The sequence below is a fragment of the Orbicella franksi genome, chromosome 9 (genome assembly GCF_964199315.1).
Source record: "Orbicella franksi chromosome 9, jaOrbFran1.1, whole genome shotgun sequence".
In the NCBI taxonomy this organism is placed as follows: domain Eukaryota; kingdom Metazoa; phylum Cnidaria; class Anthozoa; order Scleractinia; family Merulinidae; genus Orbicella; species Orbicella franksi.
The window spans coordinates 6,749,801-6,775,678 of record NC_138153.1 but is presented as its reverse complement, the minus strand read 5'-3'; the positions used below and the strand labels follow the sequence as shown (position 1 = coordinate 6,775,678).

At 39.1% G+C, this 25,878-nt stretch overlaps 3 protein-coding genes across 3 annotated transcripts; 2 read left to right on the top strand and 1 right to left on the bottom strand.

Annotated features, from left to right (window-relative positions):
• Positions 1 to 4,374: 4,374 nt before the first annotated feature.
• Positions 4,375 to 9,855, bottom strand: LOC145496869 (uncharacterized). Its single transcript, XM_081476635.1, has 5 exons — positions 9,731 to 9,855; positions 7,522 to 7,796; positions 7,059 to 7,173; positions 5,429 to 5,679; positions 4,375 to 4,836 (listed from the first exon to the last, which is right to left on the bottom strand). The coding sequence occupies exons 1-5, from the start codon at positions 9,828 to 9,830 to the stop codon at positions 4,468 to 4,470; spliced, it is 1,110 nt and encodes a 369-aa protein (XP_081332761.1). The 5' UTR covers positions 9,831 to 9,855; the 3' UTR covers positions 4,375 to 4,467.
• A 5,787-nt stretch (positions 9,856 to 15,642) lies between these two features.
• Positions 15,643 to 20,223, top strand: LOC145497504 (uncharacterized). The gene is made up of 5 exons (XM_081477313.1): positions 15,643 to 15,718; positions 16,639 to 16,910; positions 17,670 to 17,784; positions 18,391 to 18,647; positions 19,062 to 20,223. The coding sequence occupies exons 1-5, from the start codon at positions 15,643 to 15,645 to the stop codon at positions 19,422 to 19,424; spliced, it is 1,083 nt and encodes a 360-aa protein (XP_081333439.1). The 3' UTR covers positions 19,425 to 20,223.
• Positions 20,224 to 22,208: 1,985 nt separating this feature from the next.
• Positions 22,209 to 25,292, top strand: LOC145497015 (uncharacterized). The gene is made up of 4 exons (XM_081476791.1): positions 22,209 to 22,290; positions 22,881 to 22,995; positions 23,507 to 23,751; positions 24,501 to 25,292. Exons 2-4 carry the CDS (start codon positions 22,905 to 22,907, stop codon positions 24,867 to 24,869), a joined length of 705 nt encoding a protein of 234 aa, XP_081332917.1. The 5' UTR covers positions 22,209 to 22,290; positions 22,881 to 22,904; the 3' UTR covers positions 24,870 to 25,292.
• Positions 25,293 to 25,878: the final 586 nt, after the last annotated feature.

Here is a 25,878-nt window from a genome sequence, read left to right as displayed (position 1 = left end):
TGACCACGTGGTTGCCATTTGACACGCGCAACCTTTTCTTCGTATCAGTTCTGATGCGGGAACCTTTGCCACAAGTTGAATGTTACGCGTTACGCCAAGTTAAAACTGATTTCGCTATTGCCGTCTGAAATGCGATAGATAAAGATTAACCTTAAAGGTCCTCTCTCCTGCACAAAATCTCCTTATATATAATAAACTTCGGCTGACGTTTACAGCACATTTTAACCTTCTGCGGGCAACCAACTGCTAACCAAGAAGTCAAGGCACTTAATGGCTTAGGAAAACAACTTATTTGTTGGCTGGGATAAATTAAAATCCCGACAAGAGTGTTCTAAAGAAACATGTATTTAGCTCTTAGAACCAAGAAAACGAAAGTTTGACCTCTGTGACAAGGAAACACAAGTTTTGCCTAGTTGATGGTACTAGCTGATTCGTTTAACAGTCGACTGGGTCAGGCTTCACTTTAAGTTGGTCGAAACTCGCTCCCTAAGACCGTATAACAAGACCATGTGAATGCGCAAGGGCCGATTGAAAGAAAGATTGTCTTTCAAGAGGATTACTGATTGTCTCGTCAATTATATTGTCTAAACTAATAGCCTCTTGAATATTTATTGCATTGTTTCACCACGTACGAAAACTCCAACATTGCCCAAGCTAAACCTCAGAAGAAGCCAAGAAATTATTTGTGCATCTATAGTTCGCCATTTGCACATTATTAATATATCCTGACTGAATTCAACAAAGAAATTGAAATGCGCCAAAATCTCTGTAATGTGGTTGAATGGATTTTCCAGTTGGCTCGCCCCGGCTTAATAAAATCAGCAATGACAGCCGGGAATGAGCGGGCAAAAGATATATTTTCACCAATCATGTACTGTAATTTGACAATAAAAGGAGGGGTTAGGATAGAGGTGCTTGAACCTCAATGATCAGCTAAATTTTAGGCAATTTCTCATGTACAAGTCAAAAGTGTACTTTAGTTTTCAGCTATCATTAAATTTTGCAGATCTAAGCTCTCAAGTATTTAGTTATAAAAAGCTTATTTCTCTGCTGATAGTTCAACTTTTGACGCCGGAATTATCAGCTTTAAGTTCAACCTCATCTTGGCCTTATAAAAGAAGAATGACTGCAAAATGTATGCACATGTTTAAGTGGCAGTCCCACTAAAAGCGGTCCACTCGACTTCGAGACCAAAAATAATTTTCCTTCATTTTTTGTCAGTGAAAAGGGTTTGACATATGTATAAAAAAAAGCAATTTATTTTCCAATTCCTTATTTTTGCTTTGCTACGAGCCAAAATTGAATTTTGGCTCGTAGCAAAGCAAACTTAAGTAATTGGAAAATAATAAATTGCTTTTTTATATATATGTGTCAAACCCTTTTCACTGACAAAAAATGAAGGAAAATTATTTTTGCCAAAAAAACTATCCAGTAGTTTTTGTCATGCCCTAGCCTATCTACCGTAAACATATGAGCGAAATCGAATTTTCGACCCTTACCGAGTTATTTTCCATATTTATGGACAGGGACTCTTAACAAATTGACGTCACTTTTTCGTGCGTCTGTCTTGTTATTGATCATGAATTTCGTCATAACATTGTCAAAGTAGCTGTGGATCCACGAGGCGATAGCCGAGAGGATCCGCAGACTACTTTGACAATGTTATAACGAAATTCACTGTCAATAGCAGGACAGACGCATTAAAAACTGACGTTAATTTGTTTTTTACGATAACAAATTGTCAAATTGTCCGCCCTCGCTCGCTGACGCATCGCATAAATTATAAATTCATGTGTCTGTCCGTTTATTGACAATAAAAAATTAGCCAATGAGCGCGCGAGAATTTCTGCAGTTATCGTAAAATTTAATATTGAATCACATTCAGATGTATATGATCAACCCATCACCCAAAGTATTTCTAGAGCGCTAAACAGCCACAAGAGAGACGGAGTCGGAAGCAGTTTTGTTGTTAGGCACTGCAGGACTATCGCCAGATATATTTATTTACGTAAACCAAGTGAAACCCGAGTACACGTAGTTATGCCTCTAGTTTTCATATGAAAGGTTTTGTACAAGGTCTTTTTTTTGAGACAGAGGCCCAAGGTAACTCGGAAATTGTCTGTTCGTGGTATATCTTTTTAAGTTTTGCTTTGGTTCAAAAGATATGTAATCCTACGATCATGTTTTGACGTCACAGCCTGACAAGTCCCAGGTTTTAACCTACCGTGATTTTTGACCTAGCCAGAAGATAAATTCTACGTTTTCAGACGGTTAAAGCGAGGTAAAGGGAAGAGGATCTAATCGCGGGGTGAATTAGAGAAATGAACTAAAGTGAGTTGTTTGAAACAGTATTCCAAAAGTTACCGTGCTATGAGTAGATTTTTAGTAAATAACTTTTGCACTCATTAATCGAACTTTGAGAGTAATCCGTCTTAAAGTGTTTTGCTGTAAGTTTAATCGTGGGCTAGTCTTTTCGTATTATATAATTTGTAAGCATTAATTTTCTTTCAAAAAAAGAAAAACTAGTATCACTCAGCTTGCTCTTCGTTGTCACCTTCTCAATTCCTGAGTACAAATTTGTGGAACTCTTAGAAGAGACACATTTATCCAGGATTTCGATACATAATTAATTTTAATTAATTATGTATGTTTTGTTTTATGTATTTTCCGAACTTAATGTTTGTAACTTTAATAATTATAAATACCTTACTATAAGGGACGGACCATCATTTTTTGGGAGGGAGGGGGGAGGGGGTTGGTTGGACAGTTTCCAAACAAAAATCCTGCGCAGCAAAAACTGTTAAAAAAAAATCGAGCAAGTGCTTTCTACTATCCTATTGCCCACCAAAAAATGTCATGCACAACCTAAAGGTGAGAAAAATTTCCATGCCTCAGAAAATTGCCTAACCCCCGCTACCCTCAAAAATTAATGGTTCGTCTCTAATGTAAATGTCATGGATCTATTTGTTTTCAATAGCGCATATGTCGACATGGTAACTATAACTGTAACTATAATGATTTTTACATGTAATGTAAAACATTTGTAGTATTAATTTTACAAAAAGCACAACAAAAAAGACAAGACAAAACACTAATAACAATAGTTCATTCTACAGATCTACCAGGCTTTGCCCTTCTCTTCTATTAACAACTTTATAATTACTAGATTACGAATACGTTTTTGACAAAAATGGAATAAATAATGTAGAAAATGTATGAAATTATGTGAGCTATATTATTGTACGTGTAATTTCCTTATGAGTTGAATGGCTCCCTGGGATTCGTTTTATTATATCTTATCCTGATACGCAGTTCAAATATATGATTTTCATATATTTCATAAGGCCAGGGAAGCTTTTTTAATTCAAAAAGGCAGAACAATTGATCCTAATGGTCTGAACATCCGCGAAGAAACATATTAATGAATGAGTTGCCAGTAATCGGATACCCGTGTTTGCGCGAAGAACTCTGGGATCGTCAGGGGGCAAACATTGCTAGTCGCTAGAAGGAAATGTATGGCGAAACTTGTTTCGAGGTACAAGAAAACGATTTTTGAGAGAGATCAACGCTTTTTCGCCGTCGTTTTTATCGCGAAATGATTTGGGCAATGTTGATATGTGGAATATGTAAGTTTTTGTTTGAATAACCGTGAAATATGTGACAAAATCTACCGATAAACTCTGTTGCTTGCGTGAAGTTTATTGCGAAAGTTACATGGCGTAATGGTCTGAAAATATACAAAATTAATTAGGTATAAATCCAGAGGAAATAACCCAGTAAAGCCTTTTAAGTTGTGTACAGGATACTTTTGGCCTATTTGAAACTCAGTCATACAAATATTACTGGAAATAAGCTCGGTGGCGATCATTGTACTGTCTGAGGTTGATTTAATGACAAATGAGTACGCGCGACTTATGCTGTGTGGCTGCTGTGTTGCTCAAAGCCTTTGTTTTGCTTTCACAAGCACGTATTTCAGTGATTTTCCTTTCCTATGACAGATCAAGGGTGGCTCCTTGAATATATCTCTGAGCATTTGTATTTAAAAGTGCCATTTGTGCGTGATTATGCTTTCCAAAGTTTGGTATTTACGATTGAGTGAAATTGCCCGACACAAAGGGTAGTAGTTCCTTTTCTGCAATTTTCGATTTCTCTTTTAGAACTTCTTTTCTGTCTTTATATATAACTTCTCGGAGGGTCTTTTCTACCATTTGCTCCAGGTAGCCTCTCGAGATCAGGCGTGTATTGAAATTTTCAATATTCTCTTCAATGTATTTCACAATAAACCTCACGCAAGCAAAAGGGAGTTTATCGGTAAATTTTATCACTTATTCATATTTTTTTTTCGCTGAAGCGCTAACTATGGCTGAAGCGCCTACCAAAATGAAAATTTGGCGGTTAAAAGATTTGTCATGATTTTTGGTAGCGCCAAACAAAGTTCATCAGCTTTGTCTGGGGTGTTAACGGGACTTATCGCAGACCAACGCTAATGAGTCTGTTGCTAAGGGGGCGATGACCATTCGTGTTGAAAGCCACGCCCAAGTAACCTGCACTAGTTGACGCCGTACGGAAGTAAGGCGAGTTTCCATCACCGCACCAGGAATTGCAGTCCTTGTAACAATTCTGCGTGTGACCTGAAACGAAAAATCCAGCGTAGAACGAGGTATGGCAGATCAACAGCTGGTAATCGTAAGCGTTATTTGCTCCCACGCTGTTCCACTTTCCATAGGTGCCAGCATTTTTCCCATAGTTATCAGCGGCCGTTATGGACTGGTTGACTAATCGCTTGAAGTAGGTCTTGTTTCCAGTTTGATGATCAACAAAAATAATTTCTGTAAACTGAAACAATACCAACAAAAACAAGTTGTTCCTTATTGTTTTTAAACTTGTTTACACGTCCGAGAGAGAGATTTTGAGCTTGTAAAACCAACAGTTTCCAAATTTACTTTCTAAGCAGTGAAATAAGTTCCAGTTGGCGGTACGAAAGGAACATACGTAGATTTCTTATCAAATTTTGACCATTTTGTTGTTCATCCGCTGAGTGAGTCTTTGCATAGAAATGTGTTTCAGAAGTGATTTCGCATCCCTGTCTCAGGCTAAGAATTTTAAGACAAAGAAGTGTAATTTTTGCAATTTTATTTCTTCTTTTTCTCTTCAGGTTTGGTTTCAACTGAGAAGATATGTCAAAAACTGGAGAAAGAGTCTCATCACATTTCCAAACACCTGCAAGTTTATCAAAAATATTTCGACTCGCTTCTCCGTGTTTTGAAATGCGATGAAACGCTCTCTTTCGTGGTTGGTACATTATGGCAAGGAGAAGAGTAGTGCATAACCATTTTAGGTCGTTCGGTTTTATCGCTTTAAACTTGCCAAGATAAAATGTACTGATAGTAAATAATATGTTGTTACTGAAAGAAATATATTAACTTACCGGGATGTTGTTACAGTTGGTCCTGTAGCCGTCACTTCCATAAGGAAACCGAGCGCTGTGTGTGACTTCAGTCTTGGGTTTGACATATTCATCACTAGTGTAACACATGGTCCATCCTCCATTGTATGACGTCATGTCACAGTAGGCCAGAAATGCATTTGAATGGCTTCCTCCATCCGGGTCCAACCAGTACATGCCATCTCCCTCGGATTTCCCCCGGTTCTTGATCTCCTCACAGGTAACTCCGACACCTGGTCACAAAACAAATATAACACGACTGCAACGAGATCATCAAGGAAGAGTTGTGAGAGCCCTATCCTTCATTAAAAATTAAGTTACAACACATGCAGAGAGGAAGCCACATCTGCCTTAGCTGGGCTACATACGGGCCCTTTATCCAGCTCTATCGGAATTTGGAAATGCTAGTTTTTCAGGGGGGAGGTAAACCGGAATATCGGGAGAGAAACCCACGGGGCAAGCGAGAACCAACAATAAACTCAACGAACATATGATATTGATAGTTCGTATAGAGTGATCGTCCGTGTAACCTACAGCTACGTTACGACACACACTTACTGACCAACGTGAAAGACAGAGACGAACCTAACAACAGACAGGGAGCAGTTTACAAGATCAAATGCTCCGACTGCCAGGCTTCCTACATTGGTGAGACTGGCAGAAACCTTAACACGAGACTGACTGAACACAAACGAGCCACGAGAAATGGTGACGCCAACAGTCACATTGCTGTACATCATCAACTAACAAACCACAACAGTGACTGGGAATCTGCTGAGTGCTTAACTTACAGTACAAACTATTTTCAACGACTGACTCTGGAAGGCTGGTACACTAACCTAGAACAAACGCCTCTTAACAGATGTCAACAACTACCGGCGCCTTACAAACGACTTATCCATGACGGAAACGAAACCGACAAACGGACTTCTAACAGACCGACTTAACAATACACGGACCAAAACCCGACCTATTTGACTACAATAGACGGATCGAAACCGACCAATGACTGATGACAAACTTTACACGAGTCTTTCAGCCAATACCATCATGGCTATACTGACCAATCACGTTCAACGGACCAGACTTATAACATCACCGACTGACAAACACTATTCACTTGACTCTGAAGATGACTTCCGCTCAGGTTGTCGAAACGTCAGTCACCAACAACAGTTCTTTTCAGAACTACACTCACCCGGACGATCACTCTATACGAACTACTGATACTCCTGGGTTCAAACCATTTACTATGATATGACATTGAGCTGGAAATTGAACTAAGGCCACCCTGATAGGTGGCGAGGGCTCTCACCACTGCCTTATCGCTGCTGCCCAATGATGAAAAGACTGTTTACTAAGTGTCGCTCCTTCTTAGTCAGATTTGACTGGTCACCGTATCTGTTACAGGCACGATAGTTTGTGGAGCAGACCTCGAAAATTAAGGAGTCTTGCCTTGTAATATAATAGCAAGCGAAATTAATGAACAAGTTTTCGATCTACAAAATGACGATGACGCATACCGAGGGTGAGCTGGGATGAAGTGAGGTGATATGATATAACATGAAATAATATTAAATATAACACGTCAATGTGTTACGTGTTAAAATACCCGTTTCGCAGTGTTTTCCAAAATATCTTGGAGCGCATGCGCACTGATAATCGCCATCTTCGTACTTGGCCACACAAGTTGCATTGTTCATACAAGGATTACTGGAACAAGGACTCTGTTTTCAGGGGGAAAAAAAACATGGTGTTGACATGTAAGCGCTAATAGTCTGTTTTTAGATTAGATTTACGCCAGTTGAGTAAATCCAGTTTACGCCAGTTTATATCAACTGACATGACTTCAGTCATCCATGAAGACGTTTTGTAAAAACTGTTTGTAAGTGTCCAATTTAGAGAAACTATCATCTTATGGATAATCACAATTTTCAATCATTAAACCTGTGAACATCTTCCATTGCAAGAAACTTTTTCGCAGATCTGCGAAAGTTTACGAACTTATTTAGACCGTTCGCGTTTCTCTGAATGCATGTTGTTTAATACAAAAACAGAATCAATTCTTCGCTTACCGAAATACTGAAGTGATGGTAAAACGGACTGCCGGTAAAATTGTCCGAGTTGTTGAACTTGTCAGATGGGAGCAGTTCACACAAAAATTTTCCGTTGATATCGGAGAATGCAACCACGTTATATGAAAAACACGACGGAATTTCTAAACAGGTAAACCCGCAGTCGATGCTGTCGTCGACGAGGTCAGAACCAAGACTGGTAATGTTCAAGAAACTGAACATGTGAAGCTTGTAGTTAACAAACGCCACACCTGGTGGAGAGCCTCGGCTGAGACCTAAGAAAAAAATTCAGGTGTTCTAAGTGGCTAATACTTCTCTCGTTGGAGGCGTGGTGGCCTCATGGTTAGTGTGCTCGTCTTCGGATCGAGCGGTCCGGGTTCGAGCCCTGGCCGGAGACATTGTGTTGTGTTTTTGGGCAAGAGACTTTACTCTCACAGTGCCTCTGTCCACCCAGGTGTATAAATGGTTACCGGCAAACTTAATGCTGGGAGTAACCCTGCGATGGTAAACCGGGATACTGCTCCGGCCTAATGGGCCCCTTAGCTCGTATACAGACTTTATCTGCTATTATTGTAAATTTAATTCTAAACCTCGGATATGTAATTCTTGTTTTTTCATTGGTTCGACAAATCTCGCTTACACAACTGTGTTTGACCTTACATGGAAAATTGGTGGCAGCAAGTTTCGCTAAGCTTAAAAAGCAAAAATTGCTTCGGGGAGCTTTTTACCGCATAAATACAAGAAATAAAAAGCAGCGCAATTCCGAAAACTACAGAAAAGCTACAGAATTTCAAAATTAACTTGGTAACGTAGAGTTTTATACGCAATGTTACCGCATAAATATAAGAAATAAAAAGCAACGCAATTCCGAAAACTACAGAAAAGCAACAGAATATCAAAATTAACTTGGTAACGTAGAGTTTTATACGCAATGTTTAATGCGAAAGGCTTGAAAAGGTACGACAAAAGCGACTGAATGAAGAAGAAAGGGAGCTAAATCTATGGGAAGATCAAATTTCGTAAGTAAGTTTAGCATTTCAGTAAGTCTGTTAGCTTACATTTGGGCCTTATCCATTCATATTTCATAGAATACTGAATAACATCAGTGAACTGAAATTAAATTGATGGATTCTGAGCAACACAACTGCTGGCTATTGATGATGACAGACGCGTAAACAAGGAAATTTTCGATTCCGCCGTTTCAACGACTTGCACAGGACGTACAAATTTAATCAAGGCTATTATTTCGGATCTATTCGTAAACCCTTCTTGTTTGTCACAATTTCTTAAAATATCGCCGAGTTAAGAGGATATGGTGCGAGGAATATTGCAGAAGAAAGCTCTATTTCGCTCGCTTTACTGACATGCTTCATTCAGCACAAAAAGTGAACAACGCGAGGGAAATTTTCACGCCTTCTTCTCTTCTCTCTTCTTCTTAAGTCCACATTTTCCAGTCGATTGAAGAATTAAGAAAACAGTTATTCCATTGGCTCTTTTGGACATGAGAAGATTATAATAAACTCGACGCTACGCGCTTCGCTTGTTATTTAATATCTCATATCGCGCGAGTATCGTGAAATACTTGTTAAATATCCTTTTAGAGCGGAGCGCATATGACTAACTTTAATTCAGTAATCAATGTTTTCAACAGTTCCTCATTAAGCAACTGAGATATGCCAACCAAATAAGCTAGCACTTTCCAGGGTTAATTAATTTACTATAATCATTCTTTCCTTATGAGGAAAGCGTTAGTCTCTTGCTTTAAGACACCTTTGATTTAGAAGTGTTTGAAGTCCACTATTGCAATAGCAAATTCTGTAACAAAAACTAGAGTACCAGTTTGATTATCTCCCGGCAGACGAGTTGTATGTTCCCTCGCTTTCTTGTGACGTTTGCCAACTTTTAAACGAAAAGTTAATAATATATAGAGCGTATGAATTAAAAATATAAGCAACCACAATTGTAAGGTTTAATTTTCATGGAAGAGTTTTTTCTACCCGGAACCCAATAACTGCTCTTATATATCATATTCTAATTTCTAGCATTTCTTTTCTAGCATTCCCTGAGTTACCGTACACTTACAACATCTACTGTTACAAAATTTGTGAAAAGTTCTGGGAGTAATAACAAATTATAACAGCGAGTTCCTCTGTAATAGAAGTTAATACAGACAATGACAGTTATAATAACATAGCAAAATCCTACGTACCTGAAGAATGCTTTAAGGAAAAGGCTAATACCATCATTGCAACAATACGTCTGCTTAACACTGGGAGCCCAAGCTCCCAAGCCCAAGCTCCATTCTCCATTCTTCCAAGCTGAACGGTATCAAATAAATCTTCTCTTATCTCTCAGCAAGCTTTTGTGTTTTCTTTAATACTCTATATTGGAGTTCCCGTTAGAAATTAAATTAAAATTTCAGAACTCTGAACATCTGCCAAGTTTATTTGTTTGCTTGAGGTGCATAGGATAAAAAAGCTAGAAACGCTATTGGTTATTTTGAAAAATATATCGTATAACCAAATGACATGTTTTTCCTGATATAAAAACATTGCATTAACGAACGTTTCTAAATGTTAGCAATTGCTATTATGTCTGTTGCTGTCCATCAGAGCAATCGTCATACATTTTGTTTTAATGCATGAGCGTATGGTAACGCTTCAAATTGGAAATTCAGATTATCCTCACTGCAAATATATATTAGGTCGTTAATAATTTAACAAAAATGAGTTGTAACCAAACATTTACTCATCACAAACCTTGCAGGAAATAAATCTGGCTCATGATTTTTCGATAGAGAACAGTCTTATGGGCATCTCAAACAGTTTACATGTTTCATGGGTAACTCATCCTTCTTCCACATTTTTTGTCCGATTAGTGTAACTGAAGACTACTGCGACAAATTTGGCTTTGGTGCTGTCATTTTCCGCTTTTGTCTCGATGATCATTTATAATTCATCCCACTAAGTAAATTCCGCCCAACCGCAATAACAAAATAGCAAAATACATCCGCTCTGTTTTGCAAATAACACCTTCATGTTATCAGTATAAATTTTGTAAATTATAATAACAATAATAATAATAATAATAATAATAATAATAGTTTTGTAGATTGCTGTTAACCACAGAACAACCCTCACATGTGGGAGGGCTTGGCAAAGTCTGGGTGTTCTGCGAACAATTCACTGCAGTTGACTCATTTGAGGCCGCGAGCGGACATTGCTGAGTGTCACAGCTCGGTTGAAGAGTAAGCAGGTTTTCCTTCGATGCAATGAAGTTGCCTAGTTTTTCTCGCAAGGTAGCGTAAACAGACCCTTGGGTTTGGACGGTATGAGTTGAAGAATACCACTTCTCTATGATATCACCAGCCTTGAATGAAAACATTTTATGGGCTGGACCTTCTGAGATTTCGCCATCTTCCGTAAACTCGAGTAATGTCTCGACCAGACAAATCAAATCTTTAAAATCCCCATACCACTTGAATTGATTCTTCTTGTCCAAGTACTTGAGTCGACTAGTCAAAGATGCAATTCATGATGAATTCTCGTTTGCAAGAGGCATTTTTAATGAATTGAAAACCGGCTAGAATACAAAATAGCAGAGGGCGATAAAATACGTGAGAACTCTCTGAGAGTAGACAAGGGAAAAGAACCTGATCTCCAAACATTACAGAAGAAATACATTATAACCGTCACTAGAGCACATCCTCCGATGTCCATTTTCTGTAATCTTAATTGTTCTAAATCTGCCGAATATCACATGCTACATGTAGCGACCGTCGCGGAAGTAGTATGTGTCAGGTGAATAGCCCGCTTGGTTCCACATGAACTGATTTAACGAGAAATGGTTGCAGAACCGATTTAATGAGATGCGTTATCATTATTAGCTCATTCAAGAGACCGGTGACATACCCTGGTATTCGATAATGCAAATTTTTAACAAAACGAGCGGCTTGTCGTTGTGCACCTTAGATCTGGATGTCACGGATTTCCTTTTAGGTATGCGAATCACATACCCTGGTATTCGATAATAAATTGTATACCCAAGATCTGGATGTCATCAATTTCCTTTTGGGTAGGTGAATCCCACACAGGTGGCCTGTTACTAATGAATAACAAGAGTTTTCTTAAATGTGTTCCAGATTCCCTCGGATAAATGCAACAGAATAAAGTAAAACTTTATTTAGCCACCGAGTCAGCCTTCGTGATAATGCTAGTAACATATAAAGAATATAAAACTTGATCGAGGTCTGTAAAGAGTTCCACTTCTAAATATTTATTTTGTTTACGGTGTTTATTTGTTGTGCATTTCTCCTTTGCGCGGGACCTCCTTCGACTTTTTCCTCTTTGGACTCATTGAAGAGCGCCGTCTGATAATTGACTTCATTAGGAGCCTAGGAAGCTTAAGCCCAGTCGTCCACACTACACCGGAGGAATTTAAAAACGCATTAATCACCGGTCGGTTTTTTTTTTTCTTTTTTTTTTTTTCAGGAAATCTCGGCTAGGGAAATTACGTGGTTTTCCTGATCCTATCGAAAAGGCCCGTTTTATATGTTTCCGTCACACGAAAACTCAAAGCCGGCGTTTTCAAATTCCTCCGGTTTGAAGAGCGTTTTCGAAAAGCTCCGTTTTCGTGACGGATTACTCTGGACCGTTGGCCAAACCGTGGAAATAAAGCTGTATGCGTTTTTCAATTCCTCCGGCGTAGTGTGGACGGGGTCTGGAGCAAACCATGACGTCAATGAGCGCCACCAAACAAAAGGTTTAATGAGCAAAACAAAGGCTGTACAAGTGTGTTCAGTAAACCTTTGTACATTTCATAGCCGTCCTCTGCAAAACAACAACGCAAAATGACCGCGAACGCGAACGATGAGTCGAACTGCTAATTTTTCGTATTTCCATTTAGAATTGAACGCAGTTATTACATATTTAGCCTGAGGGAGGTTTTAAAAGCCATAGGCATCCCGGACAAATTCAATTTTACACGGCGTTGTCCTCGGCGTCGCCGTCGTCATTGTTAAGATCCCAATATTTGCATCTCGGATGCTGGAAGGTCTATACACTTGTTTAACGCGGGGTCTCTAATTCTAAGTGGCTGCTTTGTGCTTTTATCCCAAGACCAGTCGAACGCAGATGACAGTGTTGTGTAAAAACCGTAAAAAATCACATAAATTGCAGTTCTTTGCCAAGGTTCTTTTTAATTCAGCGATTAAGTTGTCGAGCGTTTCGGTAGGAAGTTTTTCCCTCCTGCTGAAACAATCTCGTTTACATGTACGTTACTTGGCCGCTGCAATACCTTTTCATCTTCCCCATTACCACACGGCGATCGTTTGCATCTTCTTCTTCTTCAGTATAGCTTAAGGCTTTGAATACTTAAAGGCCATCGTCATCAATAACGTCCTTGAACATGGCGAGTTCATACTCGGAGCTTTCCCGCCCCAAACCAAGTAATTATTACCGTATTTCTCTTTCCATAGCTTCCAGTTCTCGTGGATCTCGCTACTTAATTGACCTCAAATCTAAATGTTGCGGAGACAATGATATCTGGTGAAATTACATTGAAAATTGTGATGCTTTAGGCGGCGAGGCACCGGAAGTTGTTTTCGCTCGTACTTATTCGTAGACGGTAGACGTTGTCGACGAATTTGAACTACCCTTTCGCTGCAACATGTAATATTAGATGGCAGAGAAAACCTTAAACGAACGTCACCAATCAAGGCTTAATCTGACTACTGTAAATCAAGGTACACAAGGTGAACGCGTATTTTAATATATAACAGTATGTATAGCATAAATTACAAAGTCGTTACAGAACATAAGGAGACATAAGCGTGCGTATAAAGAATGTTTGGCAAATTAGCATATGATAACCTTAAATTAAGGTATGTCCGCCATTTTGAATAATCAAATCCAGCCGGTGTCAGAAACTCGTTGTCCAGTTTGGCTATGACGTCAGTGTTTTGTCATTGGCTCACAGCCAAGCCTTTTGTTCTTTCGCTTTATAAGTGCGACACCACCCGGATGGTTGGGCGGTCACTTAACTCCACCGTAATGTACACATCTCTCTTAATCTCTCTTAAAACAATACCACCTGGATATCATATAATTAAGTATTCTTCCTCTACCACCCCCCCTAAATATTCCCCCAAGATCCCTTAAAATACCCCCGCATTTCATAAATCCCCTAGACAGCCCACTTCTCATTAATCCCCCACATATACCCACACAACCTACATCTCATTAATCCCCCACATATACCTACACAGATCCTTTACATAGACCTACACAGCCTACATCTCATTAATCCCCCACTTATGCCTAGACAGTATACATCTCGTTATACATTTCATTAAACCCCAACATATACCTACGCAGCCTACATCTCATTAATCCTCTACATATACCTACACATTCTACATCTCATTAATCCCCCACATATACCTAGAGAGTATACATTTCATTAATCCACCACACATACCTACACAGCCTACATCTCATTTATCCCCTACATATACTTACACAGCCTTCATCTCATTAATCCCCCACATATACCTATACACAGCTTTCATCGTGTTAATTCCCAACATGTAGCCACACAGCCCACATCTCGTGAACCCCTCACATTTACCTTCACAATTTACATTTCACTAAATCGTTTCCAAAGTCATCTCATCATCTCATGTAGAACCAAGTGGTCTGAAGATATCTTGGAACAAATAAATTGACTATCGCTATGCAAATTATCCATTCACTTGTAGCCTGCGGACAGGCTCCCGGGATGGTGACGAGGGGGAGCGCAATTCGCGGAATTCTTTTTTTCGCTTTGCTCGCCGGATTTTTTTTTTCCGTCCCCGCCGGATCTTTTTTCCGCCCTCGCTGGGAGCCTCTTCGCAGGCTGGTTCACTTTCCGTACGTTCAGCTATTCGAACGGATACCGTAAAGAACGTTTTCGCGTGAGAGGTCACATATTTGCCGATGCATTTTTGTGGTTGAATCGGCAAAGCTCTTCTTTTAACGACGCTCTCCAGGTCGAAAAAGTAAAATCGATGATCTACTTTTTACGTGGCGCGTGATTGGTGAAAAGAATTTTCTGTGATACGTAGTTTAACAGAAAAATTCAGCGTGATGCTTGATTGGTACCCCACCTTTGCCACCCTCCCATAACTTAAATAACGATAAATCAAAGCATAGTATACATGTTTCAGCATATGAAAGTCAAGATAATGTCTCAGATTCTAGAGAATACCAATATTTTTAGCTATTTTACTATTTATATGTTGCAACTGTGGTTACCAGCTGGGATGCTTGTAAATATAAACTCCTAAATATTTAATACAATTCAGTTTTCTTCTAAATTGTCAATATTTATCCTAGGGTGATACCTAGGCGGTGAAACCAACATATAGTCAGTCTTTCAAAATTAATTGACAACTTAATTACAAATACTTGTAGATAAGTTTAGGCTCACAATAATAGGTAGCTTGTCAATTTTGTTTCTCTTTCAATGTGTTGACAAAAGATACGCGTATTTCTGTTACGTTCGTCATCCGGGAAGCATTAAGTGGGACACCCTTGACTCTATTGGTTTTGGCATTTGACTGTATCAATTTCCCGCTCTTTATATAGATTATAGATGATCGAAACTCCAGCAAAACAATAGCTTGTGAGAAAACTTAATTTTCAGAACTTCACCTTTAAAAATATTACGTAATCAGCCAAGGTGGTACTTCCTTTCAGGCTGGATTAAAGCAATATATATAATTTCCTCGCGATCTTTGGCATTTGGGTGATTATTACTTCTTTTGAATATATATAGCTTTCAAAAGTTCTAGCCCAAAAGAAAATGTAGCAAGACTTCTCCGACTTCGTTACACATGCAAAATTTAAAAAAAAAAAATTCACTCATTTTATTAGCATTGCTGGAGGCCTCAGACACCAACCAATAGCATTGCAGACTCCCTGTAATACCACAGTAAACAATCACCTTAACAAATATCACAGGTGCAAAAGGCTTTGAAACAGACTCTAGAATTTCACACGAAAATCTAACAAAGTAATCAAGCTAGAAATTGCTTCAGTCACACGTCAAGTCTTTCAACATCGAAATTCGTAGCAACCAAAAATGGGACTTGGCCAACTGAGCGAATGTCTGATTTCAGCGGTGATAATCTTAGCCTTCCTTTCAAAGACTTCTCAAGGTACATTTTATGGGCAATTGGTAAATTTCTGTTTTTCTTCCTCTTTCCTGTAATTACTTTTTTGCAACATGAAAAATCTTTAGTATCACCGCAATTTCTGTTCCTGCTCGATCCTCAGCTGTACGCCATTTCACCCTGTTAACTATAGTCCGGTTAAGGTCGCCATGCCTTACACCGCTAAAAAACGCTATATCGTATCATCTTGGAAAACAGGAAGACCAGAAAAAGCCATCACCTTAAAACATTCAGACTAACGAACAAATAACAACTTTGAGCCAAAATGTGTTCGGATATTTGTCTTTGGACATTAACTGTTCCTCAAAGATCACAATGCCTCGAGCTACGCTTTCGGAAAACTGTTCGCTTCTCGAAACAGGTAATGTCCGTGAACAAATATTCGAGCATATTTTCGCGCAAAATGGAGGCTATTGTTTATATCAAGTCATACTTGGTGACTCGAGCTGCGCCCTCGTCAACTATCGCGCAATAGAAATCTCGAGCTTATAATACAGTTGTTAAATATGGTGAGTCTCAGATTTCAGCTATCAATTAATTTCGAGTTATTTATCAGCAGACAGCAAGAGATTATCAAGGTAAGAGGGTCAATCCCCCATATAAGCCTCATACCCAAGGTAATTCCCCTTAAGTTATTTTTAGCAAGGTACCCTGGTCCTCCACGGCTGGTAGTCGCGCGTTCCGTGGATGTTTTAGTGGAGGATTTGTTTCTGTTTCGCTTCGTTTCGTTTCGTTTCATTTCAAAGCCAAGGAAAACCTTAAACGCCAGAAGAATGTCTTCTAACTTAATTTCCTTTTGACATTTAATATTTTGACCGCTAGCCATCATTTAAACCCCATCCAGACGCATTAAGTGGAGTTTTTCTTGTTTTACGGGTCACTGACTTTCTAGTTTTGTTTTTAAGGTCTCAGCCGGACTCCTAAAGGCGTGTCATTTATCAACTTCAAGGCCGAAGAGTTTTCTTACCTGAACATCACCAGCCTTGGCTTAGAGCATGTCCTAAACGATACTGTGTGTGGGTTTGCCTGTTTAGGAATCACTTCATGCTTTTCTTATAACCTGGCTGCATTCTCTGATATCAACGGGAAACTGTTGTGTGAACTGCTACCATCTGACAAGTTCAACAACTCGGACAAATTTACCAGCAGTCCGTTTTACCATCACTTCAGTATTCCAGTGAGTGCAAACTGATTATTGCTCTCGCTTTTATTCCAAAGAGAACAATATTTTCCTTAAAATTCGAAAGCCAGAACTGCCATTGTTTTTTTACTCGCGGCAGTTTGGGCACGATGTTTTATTACTCAGAATCAGGCTCGGAAAATACACCGAGTGTCATATTCAACTCTGAGGTTGTCGGTAAAGAAATTATCTCATTGGGTTGATGCCGAGAAAAAACGCTATGACTTTATCAAACAGGGTCTTGAAGAAAGGTTATTTAAACACATATATGTTAGCATATCACTCTCGGGTGAAGTAGGTATCCTCAATTAAGATTTACTCAATCTTTGATTACCAAAGCAGTACAGGACAAACGTAAAACGATAAAATCCAAATAAAATGCTTCTTCCACCTTTTTGATACACTAAAACTGTAAACTTTTACAAAATTGCTCCTTCTTAACTGATTGAAACCAGCGGAATAACAAATAACGAGTACCTGGTACCTAATACTTCGGCGGCATGTCTGTGCACGTGAGTTTGGTCGAATCATGGTTCGCATTTTTACGAGACGAAGTCAAGACGAATTACTCATTTAACCTACTTAAATCCGGTCACATCAGGACTGTCTCTTTAGTTTTTTAACTTTCTTGCCCTAGCTAGAGCTGAATTATAATCATGACCGGACCAGGTGATGTCGATTAAGAGATTTAACCTTTGTCTCTTAGAACTGACTTTTTCCAGTTTAACAAGTATGAAATATTTTTGGTAAAAACAGAATCCCTGCTCCAGTGCTCCTTGTATAAACAGTGCAACATGTGTGGCCAAGTACGAAGATGGTGATTATCAGTGTGCTTGCGCTGCAGGATATGTTGGAAGGCACTGTGAAATAGGTATTTCAACGCATTAGTTTGCCATACTTGACTTTTTTATCGTTTCTTATTGTTACACCTTATCTAGAGTCATCTCGTGCGTCTTGCATGACCTCCTCTATAGCCCATCCCATTTTATTAGATATATTTAGGACCACATACCCTCCAATTAGGAAATAATTGGAAAAACAAATTTCGAGGACTGCTTAAGTTCGACAAACCCTCGAGCCAATTGTAACTTGGCATTCAAAGGAAAAGGCCACTACCGAGTTGCCTTTTGCCTCGGTTTCAAGATGAGTCTTCTTGCGAAACCATTCATGATCATATTAAAATGTGTTCCGTCTACATGTTCATTTTCACGTAAATCCTAACACATTTTCTTATCAAAGGTTTTGCACTAAGACTCGTTCTGAGACAGAGGTACAACGTCACTCTAATGTGGCCTATTAATTGGATTCAATTACTACCAAATTGGACTAGAGCGCATTTGTAATATCTGTTATTTATACTGCCCTCAGAGCGGTCCAAGTGCACTTCGTTAATTTATATTTGAACACTGTCCACATTAAGGACTAATCTAGACATCTTAGGGTTTTGGGATTATAACATTTTTATCCATGTTATCAGATGTGGGAGTTCACACCAACTGCCAGGATATCTTGACATTAGGACATTCTAGAGGAAATGGAATGTACTGGTTGGACCCGGATGAAGGAAGCCATTCAAATGCATTCCTGGCCTACTGTGACATGACGTCATACAATGGAGGATGGACCATGTGTTACACTACTGATGAATATGTCAAACCCAAGACTGAAGTCACATACAGCGCTCAGTTTCCATATGGAAGTGACGGCTACAGGACCAACTGTAACAACATTCCGGTAAGTTGATAGAATTCTCCTCCTTTATGAAATTTTAAACAAATGGCTCAGGCGGTATTTATATTTTGTCTTACCGTGCCCAAATTAGCCAATCAGAAGCCGTGTCTACTGATATCCTGATATCCTGCGATACCAAGTCACTGACCTGATATCTGAGACCAAACTGATATCTGAAAACCATGGCAAGACCAAACTCGCCTGATATGACATCGAAGCGTAACAAAAAGGTACACTTCGCAGTCATATTAGGCAAGTTTGTCTTAGCTATAATTGGTAATATGGCGAAACACAGTCGAGCTGAAATATTTGAGGAAGACATCAGACAACCCTGATATATCCCCGAAGCGTGCCAGTGTGGATTGAACAAGCTTGAATAAATTGGAAACCATTCAGTTCATTTGCTTTTTCGTTCAGTTCACAGAAATTATCTTTGTTGATCACCAAACTGGAAGCAAGGTTTACTTTAGGCGACGAGTCAACCAGGCCATAACGGCCGCTGATAACTATGGGAATGCTGCCGGCACCTATGGATTGTGGGACGGTTTTGGAACAAACAACGCTTACTCCTACCAACTGTTGATCTGTGATCATTCTCGCTACTACGGCTTCCTCATTTCCGGTTACACGGGTAAATGTTACAAGGACTGCAACAATTGGTGCTTGGATCATGTTTCACCTTACTTCCGCACGGCTACCTCCAGTTACACGGGCGTGGCTTTCAACAGCAATGGCCGCCGCTCCCACAGCAAGAGGGCTATGAGTGTTGGTTTGCGTTAGGATATAACTTTGACTAAACAGTGTCCCAGAGAAGTACTTTCTCATATAAGTTGTCCAAGTTATATGTGCGGCACCAAAGACTATGGTTTCTTGAGCCGCTCTGGTCTGAAAGATGGTATCGATCATTTGACCATGTTGCTTTTAAATTGGGTCGCCCTAAGTTTGAATTCGGGATGGGTTTTTTTAGGCTCGATTACCAGCCGCTGTTCGAGAAAGGAGCCCGCGTTTCTCTAAGAGGGATGTAGACCAGACTCAAGTGAGTGGCGGAAATCGAGCCTAAAGTTTTTGAAGAAATTATAAACTGTATTTCAATCATTAATCTAACGATTATTTGATCAATATTCAATTGACGAGGTTCTTTAAGTCATGCTCAAAATTTCAAACTGATGTAAACTTGATTCTTATCTCCGTTTTTTAATTGCATTACTGTTATTTCTTGTTTTGTTAAGTTGCACACTTTTGCGATACTGTAACATTCATGGTCACGCAAATACAGCTGCTTGTTGTTGAGAAGTCCGATCTGAAATTGGGTAACGAAAATCCCATATCTTAATCTGAATTAGAGGGTAATGATTAAAAAGAAGCCCCCTATATATACCCCCACCAAAATTTTTCGGGGAGTACCCCTTACCCCCACAACTTTACTCAACCTCTTCCAAATAAGGAGGGGTAAGTGCACAAATCCAATGGGTCACCCTGGATAGCTTAAAATTTAAAATAAAAGCATCGTATAAACCAGTGCACAATAGGCCACGATCGATATCAATATTCCAACGTTGCTCCGAGGCTTTCGGGTCAAAATTGGCAATTGTTTTGTCTCTCAATTCCCAAAAGAGACTTGGATACAAAGAAAACAACACCAAAAATAGAAGTTTGTCCTGAAAGCTTCGGAACCATGTTAAAATATTGATATATCGAACGTGGCCCATTACGGCCGCTTATATTTACTCACTAATAAAAGGACTTTAATTTATTGCTAGTAGCTTGAATAAAGCAATGATAACAGTCATCTTTAAAAAGTTACACACAACACAAGGCAGAAGTCTATTCAGCAATTTTCGCAATAATTAGGTGATGGAATCTCAGTTAAACTTTCGGTGAGTTGTTGCAGGCTGTACCGCTGTTTAAAAATTTCGTTGAAGGGTCTTTTTAAGCTCAGAAGACAAAGCTTGTTGTTTCTCGTCGAAATAATTTTTTCATGCCTTGTCAGCATTAAAAAATCTCACGTATCCATGACCCTGATAAATATTGCATTTTTCATTTTTCATACAGCCGACTTGTAGACTTCTCCGCGATCGGAGATACCCGTGGAACCCATAATAATTTAGTTTTACCTTTCGTATCTAAGTCGGAGTATTTTTTTGATAATTGCAAGGTAGCAGGGCGGTAACTACTTTATATTTCACATCATATGATCACATCCACACTCTGGAAAACAACCGCGTGAAATAATAAAATCCTGCATTTTGTAGAGAATACATAATTTATTATGGCGATAACATTTTCCGTGTTTCAGTCTGAAGTGCCTTTAAATATTAAGATATAGGATAACCCCAGAAACCTGGTACAAGTCCCCCCATTTCTTTGTTTCTTGAGGCCTGATAGTGTTCCTGGTGTTATTAGAATCTTTGGAAGCTCGAAGCGGACTTTCTCATATCGTCGTGCAAACACTTTCGCATTGTTTCTTAACATCCATTTTTCCTCTGTTATTTTAATTTAAATCAACCTGCCCGTCACACTTTTTTTGCTGGCGCGGGCGAATATAATTAAGCAGGCAAGCAAGAAAAAATTAAGCAAACGGATGAAAAATAGTAATCTCTACTTCCTTGAAAGTAAAAAAAACACTGGTCTTAAAGAAGACATGCTTATGAATTGTACCCAGGCGTTGTGTGTATAATCCATAACTTGTTCCCCAACCAAAAAAATGGCTAGTTATATTTTAAATATTATTATTATGAGTTTCACCTGCTTCATCTTTGTATGTTTTTCTATTGAAAACACAATATTGGCCCAGTTGAGCCCACATCAAGCCGTAAACCAATATCATTGCTAGCAGCCTGTAACTCTATCTTAGGACTTATAACCAGCTTTGACAGAAATTACAGGTGGCAGTTTCAGCGTGATTTAAAACACACCAATACTTGACATTAAGAATTACTTAGAAGATTGAAGCCACGACGACAAATGCATGCATGGAGCTCGGCCCCCAAAAGCGAAAGAACTGTCTGGTTCTTACAATGGTCCTAGCCTCTTGGATCACAGTTTATTAACGGTAGGCCTCAAATTAATTCATGTATACAAAAGGAAGTGAATTCACGACTTATAATCGCTATAACTTGCCACTGTTAAAGCGAAAAACCGCCAACAACACAGACTAACAGTTTAAAAGCACGCTTTCCGTTTTCTGCAGCAAAATAAAAACAATTCATAGCACCATATCAAATCCTTAACAAACGTTGAAGAGCTCGGACGAGAGATAAAACGTGAATTTCTTGGAAATTTCTAAATGAGCAAAGCATGCATTAATAAAGTACTATCTGACCGAAAATGTTAACAAAACTCGGTTATCTGTAAACTTATTTCACAAGGTTTCCGCCGGAGTTCTTCTGAAGATGCAGTGAGCTTTATCAACTTCAACGCCTACGAGTTTTCGTACCTGAACATCACCAATATTGGTTCAGAACTTGTCCAAAGTGATACCGAGTGTGGCTTTGCCTGTTTAGGAATCACTTCATGCTTTTCTTATAACCTGGCTGCATTTTCTGATATCAACGGAAAGCTGTTGTGTGAACTGCTCCCATCTGATAAGTTCAACAACTCGGACAATTTTACCAGCAGTCCGTTTTATCATCACTTCAGTATTCCGGTAAGTACAACATTGAATTCAGATATCAAACTATTTTTGAAGGACAGGTATTCATTTGTACATGATTCAGAAGAACATATAGGTGCAAAGATGAAATAATCAATTGCTCTTTCTATACAAGAGTCAAACAAAAAAGTCAGTTTACTTTCGTTTTCTTTGAGCCTACAAAAATTAAAAAATGCATGCATACTCATTAAGTAGAATCATTAAGCCTGAACGTTTTGTTTTTCTTCTTCTTCTTTTCTTTGTTTCATCTTCATGATCTTTTTCCCCAAATAATAGAATAATGTTTTCCACCATCCTGTTCGCCTTCACCGCGAATTTTGGAGAAACCTTATACCTGTTTTTTCACTGCACCCTGGACTCTACCAATCACTAGGCGGAAACTAAAAGAGCTGTTAAATAAATTATGACCCTAAAAGTCATTATGCAACTGGCAAGTTTATCACACATTAATAATTTAAGAAACAGCAGATGGCGCACGTGTAAACAAACACGCGCAGCTTTACGATGCCACACGGCTTGTTGAACCATCAGAGAACACAACCTACAGTTCAATAGATATATCTTAATGCTTATTGTTGAAACAGACTCCATGCTCCAGTAATCCTTGTATGAACAATGCACCGTGTGTGGCCAAGTACGAAGATGGCGGTTACCAGTGCGCATGCGCTGCAGGATTTATTGGAAAACACTGTGAAATAGGTATTTTAGCTGAATTTGTCTTGATTTTTCTTCTTCGATTCAAAAGAGACATGCTATTCATTCCTTCAATTCCATGCTGGAGTAGTAATCTTACATTCATTTGCTGTCCATTACACCCTTAGTAAGTATGTCAGTTCTAAAATGCCTTGGACGAAGATTTACAATTATATCTTTGCGCCAAAGACTTCGATTAACCCCTTGTGAAAAGAAAACTCTGATGTTTTGTATCCTTCTGCAAATGAGGCTAGCCCTCGTTGTTTGAAGTAATACATCTAACTGCACCCTGAATAGTCACATTTCTGTAAGTTTAATTTGACACTCCGAAAATAACGTTCTCAGTAAGCTTAGATGCAATTCACGGGCACAGTTGCAGAACTAATTTCGTTGGTGAGGAAGATGCAAATTTGACGATGTGATAGTCAGGAAATCCCCTAAGGGGAATCCTTATGGAACGGAGGTGGGAATGTCTTGGTAGGAATGTGATAATGTTTTTTCTTTGTTATCCTTTTAGGCCTTGATTGTCAGCATATTGTGAAACGAGGACAATCTCAGGGAGATGGTCTGTACTTGTTGGACCCGGGCGGAGGAAGCCATTCAAATGCATTTCTGGCCTACTGTGACATGACGTCATACAATGGAGGATGGACCATGTGTTACACTACTGATGAATATGTCAAACCCAAGACTGAAGTCACATACAGCGTTCAGTTTCCTTATGGAAGTGACGGCTACAGGACCAACTGTAACAACATCTCTGTAAGTTGACTAATGTTTTCTAGTAGTAGCAGTGAGATTATGTACCATGATAATTCGATTTAGAGCCAGGGGCGCTAAGTTACTTTTGGTAGCTCAAGGAAGAGCGCTGCTTGGAGAAGAGCGCTTGTTAAGGACTTGGTGCTTATTAAGTTTTCAAAATATACATCGATATCTAAACGATACTTAAATGAAAAACAACGGATACTGTAGCTCAACGCTTGTAACAATAGGGACTCGAAAGCGGACTTCATAATTCATTTGTCCCATCAGTTTATTCTATAATAATATTATTAATGATATAATAATAATGTTTACCTTTTTGTATGTCACTGTCATGAACGTGTTGAATCTCACTTTCGCTAGGGGGTGCTTATTATAAAAACGGCACTCGATGGGAACGGGAACTTTTTGGATGGAGGGCGCTAAATCAAATCATTACCATACTTTCTTTCATTTTCTCCCTAAAAACTCAAAATGTAAAACGAAAAAAACACTCCAAATTACTTATTTTCCCAGAAGACGATACAGTGAAAAAACTGCGACAGAGAGGTCTAGATTTATGTGTGCGTATTTTAACTCTCTGTATGTGTACTGATGTTACCAAGGGCAACTACTTCTCCGCAGTTAAACTTCCTCGGGCAAATACACGTTGAAGATCGAAGACGGGGAAATCTCAAAGTTGTGATAAATTCACCAGCAATGGAATAACCCACAGTGACTTCATATGCTGTTTGTTACTGATCTTTCAGTTCACAGAAATTATGTTTGTTGATCACCAAACTGGAAACAAGATCTACTTTAAGCGATTAGTCAACCAGTCCATAACGGCCGCTGATAACTATGGGAAAAATGCTGGCACCTATGGAAAGTGGAACAGCGTGGGAGCAAATAACGCTTACGATTACCAGCTGTTGATCTGCCATACTTCGTTCTACGCTGGATTCTTCGTTTCAGGTCACACGCAGAATTGTTACAAGGACTGCAATTCCTGGTGCGGTGATGGAAACTCGCCTTACTTCCGTACGGCGTCACCTGATGCAGGTTACTTGGGCGTGGCTTTCAACACGAATGGTCATCGCCCCCTTAGCAACAGACTCATTAGCGTTGGTCTGCGATAAATCCCATTAACACTCCAGACAAAGCTGACCAACTTTGTTTGGCGCTACCAAAAATCAAGACAAATCTTGTAACCACCAAATTTTCATTTTGGTAGGCGCTTCAGCCATAGTTAGCGCTTCAGCGAAAAAAAGTATGAAAAAAGATTGATTCTAAGCAAAGTTATATACGAAAAACGTTTCTTTGCATTATTACCTCTAATTGATAGCTGTCAACGAGTTGAGGGTCCACAATAGGGTTCTCAGATCCCGCTTTCCCGCCCATTTTTTCCTGTTAATCCCGCCATCCCGCCCTTTTTTACTTGGGAATCCCGATCCCGCCCACTTTTCAATAACGTTTTTCCGTTAATTATTAATTTGTTAAATAATGATTAACGCAGAAACTTTACAAAAATAAACATTACAGAAAAGATCATGAAAGGCCTATCTGTATGCAATGGGTAGCAGATAAGTAACCAGAAATGATTGTTACATTTGCTTCTTTAAACGTTTCACTGTTTTGTTTTGTTCTTTATTGACGTATTAGTGTAAGAGAGAGATTGTTCACTCCCATATTCCTAGTCCTGGTTTTTTGGAAAACAATCAGCTGAATATTTGAAGATGTGTGTTGGTTCGTGCGTCTGACATTCGATCGGGTGCTAGCTCAATGGGCCCTAATCCTGTTCTTATATATCGTGGTTTTTATTTAGACAGGAAGATTTGGTCCGTATCATCTCCCTCCATCGAGTTGTACAAACATGCACAATCAAATTGTCGGAAAAAAAAAAGAAAAAATATTACTTGAGTATTTTAGCAGAACATTAGCCTGCTATTGAACCGAACAGCACGGCCGAATGTAGATACTCTCCCTAGCAGGAAGTTCGTTTCCCTGTCATATTCCGACAAGAAATCGTGCAGAGAATTTCATCTTGTAAAATAAATTATTGCGTAAACAGTCGCCACAAAAAAACTCCCACTCCCGCCTGATGGTCCGTCCCTAACCCCATGTCGGGAGGAAGAGAGACCCTGGGAA

Bases quoted from the DNA above. Each gene is read 5' to 3' on its own strand.
- LOC145496869 (XM_081476635.1), bottom strand. From the start codon at position 9,830: ATGGAGAATGGAGCTTGGGCTTGGGAGCTTGGGCTCCCAGTGTTAAGC. The intron at 7,797-9,730 runs GTACGTAGGATT...TTTTTTTCTTAG, and splicing joins TTCCTTAAAGCATTCTTCAG to GTCTCAGCCGAGGCTCTCCA. The intron at 7,174-7,521 runs GTAAGCGAAGAA...CCCTGAAAACAG, and splicing joins ACCATCACTTCAGTATTTCG to AGTCCTTGTTCCAGTAATCC.
- LOC145497015 (XM_081476791.1), top strand. From the start codon at position 22,905: ATGAACAATGCACCGTGTGTGGCCAAGTACGAAGATGGCGGTTACCAG. The intron at 22,996-23,506 runs GTATTTTAGCTG...TTATCCTTTTAG, and splicing joins TGGAAAACACTGTGAAATAG to GCCTTGATTGTCAGCATATT. The intron at 23,752-24,500 runs GTAAGTTGACTA...CTGATCTTTCAG, and splicing joins CCAACTGTAACAACATCTCT to TTCACAGAAATTATGTTTGT.
- LOC145497504 (XM_081477313.1), top strand. From the start codon at position 15,643: ATGGGACTTGGCCAACTGAGCGAATGTCTGATTTCAGCGGTGATAATC. The intron at 15,719-16,638 runs GTACATTTTATG...TTTGTTTTTAAG, and splicing joins CCTTTCAAAGACTTCTCAAG to GTCTCAGCCGGACTCCTAAA. The intron at 17,785-18,390 runs GTATTTCAACGC...CCATGTTATCAG, and splicing joins TGGAAGGCACTGTGAAATAG to ATGTGGGAGTTCACACCAAC.